Source organism: Palaemon carinicauda, chromosome 38 (assembly GCF_036898095.1).
Source record: "Palaemon carinicauda isolate YSFRI2023 chromosome 38, ASM3689809v2, whole genome shotgun sequence".
Lineage (NCBI taxonomy): Eukaryota > Metazoa > Arthropoda > Malacostraca > Decapoda > Palaemonidae > Palaemon > Palaemon carinicauda.
In genome coordinates this window covers 26,230,343-26,237,219 of record NC_090762.1, presented here as the reverse complement: position 1 = coordinate 26,237,219, position 6,877 = coordinate 26,230,343, and the positions used below count along the sequence as shown (strand labels likewise).

At 34.8% G+C, this 6,877-nt stretch overlaps 2 protein-coding genes across 3 annotated transcripts in view; one reads left to right on the top strand and one right to left on the bottom strand.

The window, feature by feature from the left end:
• The window catches only part of c12.2 (von Willebrand factor A domain-containing protein c12.2), a 248,503-nt gene that overhangs the window by 182,751 nt on the left and 58,875 nt on the right, over positions 1–6,877 (bottom strand). The window lies entirely within an intron of this gene.
• The window catches only part of LOC137630489 (uncharacterized), a 36,144-nt gene continuing 35,435 nt past the window's right edge, over positions 6,169–6,877 (top strand). Inside the window, exon 1 of the mRNA XM_068361988.1 lies at positions 6,169–6,372. Within this exon, the coding sequence (XP_068218089.1) occupies positions 6,364–6,372 (9 nt within the window). The 5' untranslated portion in view covers positions 6,169–6,363. The remainder of the gene's footprint in view (positions 6,373–6,877) is intronic.

Here is a 6,877-nt window from a genome sequence, read left to right as displayed (position 1 = left end):
TCATTCAATGCATAATAACTCCGTGACTGACATTTTGGGAGGCTGGGACACCCACTGCCTATAGTCACCTCCGAATCGACTACTCTCTCTCTCTTGGACCTCCTGAGCTCGTGGATATTTAAATCCGACAATTCAACACACGCACACACTTATTTATACACTCTCATACACACACACATGTATATATGTATACATGTGTATATATATATATATATATATATATATATATATATATATATATATATATATATATATATATATATATATATTATATATATATACGAAAGAACTATTTTAATGTTGTTATTGTTCTCAAAATAGGTTATGTTATTATTATAATAATAACATAAAACTATTTTAAGAACAATAGTAACATTAAAATAGTTCTTTCATATGTATATATATATATATATATATATATATATATGAAAGAACTATCTTAATATTGTTATTGTTCTTATAATAGTTTGTTGTTATTATAATAATAATAATAACATAAACTATTTTAAGAACAATAGCAACATTAAAATAGTTCTTTCATATGTATATATATGTACATATATATATATATATATATATATATATATATATATATATATATATATATATATATATATATATATATACATATGAAAGAACTATTTTAATGTTGTTATTGTTCTTAAAATAGTTTATGTTATTATTATCATTATTATTATTATTATTATTATTATTATTATTATTATTATTATTATTATTATTATTATTATTATTATTATTATTATTATCATTATAAGCTAGGCTATAAACCTAGTTGGGAAAGCAAGATGCTATAAACCTAAGGGTTCCAACAAGGAAGAATAACCTGGTGAGGAAAAGAAATACGGAAATAAATAAACTGCAAGAGGCGAATAAACAATCAAAATAAAATATTTCAGGAATAGTAAGAAAATTACATTAGATATAAAGTATAAAAACTTCAAAAAATAAGAGGAAGAGAAATAAGATTGAACAGTCTGTCCGAGTGTACCCCCAAGCTAGAGAACTCTAACCCAAGACAGTGGAAGACCATGGTACAGAGGATATGGCACTACCCAAGAATAGGGAACAATGGCTTGATTTTTATCGTCCTTCTAGAGCTGCTTACCAAAGAGAGAGAGAGAGAGAGAGAGAGAGAGAGAGAGAGAGAGAGAGAGAGAGAGAGAAGACCATGGTACAGAGGCTATGGCACTACCCAAGACTAGGGAACAATGGCTTGATTTTTTATTGTCCTTCTAGAGCTGCTTACCAAAGAGAGAGAGAGAGAGAGAGAGAGAGAGAGAGAGAGAGAGAGAGAGAGAGAGAGAGATACACTCAATCATCAAAGAATTACTCAAAAACTGACCCAGCTAACCGACATCGCCTCAAGAATAGAATGACTTTTAAACACTTTATTATTATTATTATTATTATTATTATTATCCTTTATATCATTATTATTATTATTAGTAGTAGTAGTACAACCTTAGTTAGAAAAGCAGGATTCTCCAACAAGGAAAAATAGCCCAGTGAGGAAACGAAACGGGAAATAAACTAAAGCGGGCACTCAGTAGAGCGCATACCTTCGCCTATATCATGTTATATATCATAAGATAAGCAACTGAATTATGCCAATCAGATAAAAGTTACCCACGATATGGCAAGACTATATTTTTTACCTTTTCGTGACCTTGGCCTTGACCTTTGACCCAATCCCTAAACAAAATCTAATCGAATTGTCCTTGGACCATGGCCAATCATCCCACAAATTTCATGAGATTCGGTCAAACAGTTTTTGAGTTATGTGAATCACAAAAGCAGACAGACAGACATACCGACAAATAAATACACCCAGGAGGTAATAACTACATTATTATTATTATTATTATTATTAATTGCTAAGCTACAACCTTAGTTGGAAAAGCAGAATGCTATAAGCCCAGGGGCTCCAACAGGGAAAATAGCCTAGTGAGGGAAAGAAACAAGGAAAAATAAATATTTTGAGAATAATAAAATAAATATCTCCCATATAAACTATGGAAACTTTAACAAAACATGAGGAAGAGAAATTAGATAGAATAGTGTGCCCGAGTATACCCTCAAGCAAGAGAACTCTAACCCAAGATAGTGGAAGACCATGGTACAGAGGCTATGGCACTACTCAAGACTAGAGAACAATGGTTTGTTTTTGGAGTGTCCTGCTCCTAGAGAAGCTGCTTACCATAGCTAAAGAGTCTCTTTCACCCTTCCCAAGAGGAAAGTAGCCATTGACCAATTATAGTGCAGTAGTTAACCCCTTTGGTGAAGAAGAATTGTTTGGTAATCTCAGTGTTGTAAGGTGTATGAGGACAGAGGAGAATCTGTAAAAAATATGCCAGACTATTCGGTGTATGTGTAGGTAAAGGGAAAGTGAACCGTAACCAGAGAGAAGGATCCAATGTAGTACTGTCTGGCCAGTCAAAGGACCCAATAACTCTCTAGAGGTAGTACATGAGAAGTAATGAACAATTAAAACATTTTAGAACAGATACAATATTTAAATAGATCTTTCATATATAAACTATAAGACTTATGTCAACCAGGCTTACTTCTTAAAATGAGATGTTGTAAGGTATTGAAAATTGAAATGAATAAACAATAGTAAATACATATGGGAAATGCGGTCCAAATAGTACCGTTTTCATAAATAAAAAACTTGTAATATCTGCATCTAAAGTACATTAATCTCACAAGCATAATAGACATGGGTGGAGAACTTGTCTAACCTGATGTCCAGATTTGGCAGTAACTTCTAAAAGGTGGATGACCAGAGTTCATCAGTCACTACGGCCTGCGCTCTCTCTCTCTCTCTCTCTCTCTCTCTCTCTCTCTCTCTCTCTCTCTCTCTCTCTCTCTCTCTCTTATCATGGGAGGTTATTCAACCCTACATTAAGGCCTACAGTTCACCACGTGAGGTTCCCTAAAAACACTACCCTGTACATTAACTGTTTATTTTCTTGTTTCTTAAATTAATAATAAGCGAATCTTAAGATTTATTAGGATAGAGAAAATAGAAGAAGACGTTTAACAGCTCTACATTGCAACTGTGTTGAGCAAACGAGAAAATAATGGGCAACGCTGCCTGTAAAACAAAGTCCCCGAGCTTTTAAACACATGATCAAAATCCTTTTTATTCATTTCAGGAATTGCTGTATAGAAAAAAATGGTGCCGGTTTAGTATGTGGCCAACCTTTCGAATATGGCCTACGAAATTCTATCTGTTTTAGTATGTGGCCTAACATAACAACCTAACCTAACAAGCCAGGTAGGCCACATACTAAACCAGAATAAAGGTAGGCCACATACTACACCGGAATAAAAAAAGGTAGACCACATACTAAACCCGAATAAAAAAAATGTAGGCCACATACTACACCGGAATAAAAAAAAAAAAAAAGGAGGCCACATACTACACCGGAATAAAAAAAGGTAGACCACATACTAAACCCGAATAAAAAAAATGTAGGCCACATACTACACCGGAATAAAAAAAAAAAAAAAAAAGGAGGCCACATACTACACCGGAATAAAAAAAGGTAGACCACATACTAAACCCGAATAAAAAAAATGTAGGCCACATACTACACCGGAATAAAAAAAAAAAAAAAGGAGGCCACATACTACACCGGAATAAAAAAAGGTAGACCACATACTAAACCCGAATAAAAAAAAATGTAGGCCACATACTACACCGGAATAAAAAAAAAAAAAAAAGGAGGCCACATACTACACCGGAATAAAAAAAGGTAGACCACATACTAAACCCGAATAAAAAAAATGTAGGCCACATACTACACCGGAATAAAAAAAAAAAAGGAGGCCACATACTACACCGGAATAAAAAAAGGTAGACCACATACTAAACCCGAATAAAAAAAATGTAGGCCACATACTACACCGGAATAAAAAAAAAAAAAAAAAAAGGAGGCCACATACTACACCGGAATAAAAAGAAGGTAGGCCACATACTAAACCCGAATAAAAAAGGTAGGCCACATACTAAACCAGAATAAAAAAAAAAGGTAGGCAACATACTAATAAAAAAGGTAAGACACATACTAATAAAAAAAGGTAGGCCACATACTAATAAAAAAGGTAGGACACATACTAAACCAGAATAAAAAAAAAGGTAGGCAACATACTAATAAAAAAGGTAAGACACATACTAATAAAAAAAGGTAGGCCACATACTAATAAAAAAGGTAGGCCACATACTAAACCAGAATAAAAAAAAAGGTAGGCAACATACTAATAAAAAGGTAGGCCACATACTAATAAAAAAAGGTAGGCCACATACTAATAAAAAAGGTAGGCCACATACTAATAAAAAAAGGTAGGCCACATACTAATAAAAAAGGTAGGCCACATACTAAACCGGCACCGAAAAAAAAACATTATATGAAGTGTACCGGAATTAAATAATACAATTGTACCAAACAAACGCCCCAATGCCCCATGTTTGCGTGAAAGTATCCAGAGCACACAGCGGATAAGCGCATACCTACACAAACGCCCTCGTTAAATTTCTCTTTTTAAAATGTGGGTCAGCTCGAGTGGTGTTCCAAACACAGTGACACCTGACTTGAGGCTACGTTGCTATTGAAACTGACTGCAGGAGAGGTTTTCCTGTCTCGTGCGTGAAATATGTCTGGAGCACTGTCGCGAATCTTTGAAATTTGATCTTAAAATAACAAAAAGTTGACGCAGTCTTATGGTAAGCAGTCTTCTAGGAGGACAATAAAAAAAATCAAGCCACTGTTCCCTAGTCTTGGGTAGTGCCATAGCCTCTGTAGCATGGTCTTCCACTGTCTCTTGGGTTAGAGTTCTCTTGCATGAGGGTACACTGGGGCACACTATTCTATCTAATTTCTCTTCCTCTTGTTTTGTTAAAGTTTTTATAGTGTATATGGGAAATGTTTATTTCAATGTTGTTGCTGTTCTTAAAATATTCTATTTTTTCCCCGTTTCCTTTCCTCGCTGGGCTATTTTCCCCTGGGCTTATAGCATCCTGCTTTTCCAACTAGGGCTGTAACTTAGCAAGTAATAATAATAATAATAATAATAATAATAATAATAATAATAATAATAATAATAATAATAATAATTCTAACAAGATCTTTTTCATTCACATAAGCTTCCTAAAGTTGCAGTTTCTAGCCCACTGCATAGTTTCTTGACTCCTGATTATAATGTTATCCAATTCGCATCAGTGTCAACTAGACACTGGTTGGAGCTGGAGGAATGCCAAGACTCGAACAACGGACTTTGATAATTCGAGCTTGAGTGTTTAGACACTGATATAATTATATACCTCACTACACACGACAATGTATTATACGTGAGGTAGAAGAATATTTCAACAGACTGGAAACACGGTATTGGAAACACTATTATTCTACCATACGAAAAAGGGAGCTACATTTATAGTAAAAAATTTTAAAAATCCAACATTGCAGAACCCTACTTGGGCGTATTCAACATTGTCATTTATGGAAAGAGGAAGTGCTCTCATTTTCAAGGTAATTACCTCATATTGAGTAATTTTAGTTGATTTAAAGAAATTTCTAGAGTAATGGTACTTTCAAGGTAATTCTAAGGTCATTTCTTTCATCAGGTAATCTTTTGATAATCGAAAAACAGTGTGTATCTAAAATTTATCTACCAGATTCTTCACAAGATATGGAGCTTCTGTTAGTTGTGATATAACTGCTTTGCGTTTTATGAGTTCTTTTAGCATTTAAGGTAATTTTTCTAAATTTGAGGTAATTTCTGAGGTTAATCCTTGAACATCAAATGCGAGCCCTGGAAAGAGGTGGGAGGAGAGGGAAGAGAGGGAAGGGAAGGGTTCCTATCTCGGTGGATATGGGGAGGGGGATAGGAGGGCTAACGGTGCCTTACCCCAGGAATGAACCCGGGAGTAGGAAGAAGATGGATTTTGCCTAATGGGGAGACACCGCAAAAACAAGTAAACTGGTTAACGGGTCATCATCCAGTTGGCTCCAATATGCTTCTGAAGCGGAGCCTGGAATGGGGGAGGAGGAGGAGGAGGAGGAGGAGGAGGAGGAGGAGGAGGAGGAGGAGGAGGAGGGACAAATCTAATGCAACACCTCCCAAAAATCTGAGACAATGCTTTAGTAGCTGGGAGGAACTAAATCCAGGAAGACGTCCTCGGGTTATCCAAGAGCTTGATCTCCAAGTTCCTCAGGGAGTCAAGGTTCCAGCAATACCTCCCTGGAAAGCATATTACTTCCAGCTGTCCGATTCGCGTCTTTTCCCTACTGAAGAACAAAAGCTTAATTTGACTTCTGGCTGAAGCATACGCCAAAAATGAGGAAGGTAAATTTTTTTCAGTTATTCAGATTTAAAAATTTATCAGATACAAATTGTTAAGAGTTTTGGCATCGACACGAATTGAGGTTCACAATGGATTGCAAAGAAACTTGAATAGAGTTAACTCATAGTTATTTACTTGCCCGTTAGCATTTTATTCGTATAAAAATTGTATATTATATGAAAGGGGACTATCTTGAAATCAAAAACATCATGAGGCTCAATACTGCACATTATTTTAGAAGCTACTTTCCAGCTGTGACTAAGTTGTGGAATGATCTTCCTAATCGGGTAGTAGAATCGGTAGAACTTCAAAAGCTCAAACTTGCAGCAAATGTTTTTATGTTGAACAGGTTGACATAAGTCTTTTTTTAATCTATATATTAATTATCCGTTTTAATATTATTAATGGTTTTTTAATAAATGATTTTATTTTTTTTATTACTTCTGATATTGTTTATTAATTTCCTTATTTCCTTCTCTCACTGGGTTATTTTTCCTTGTTGGTGCC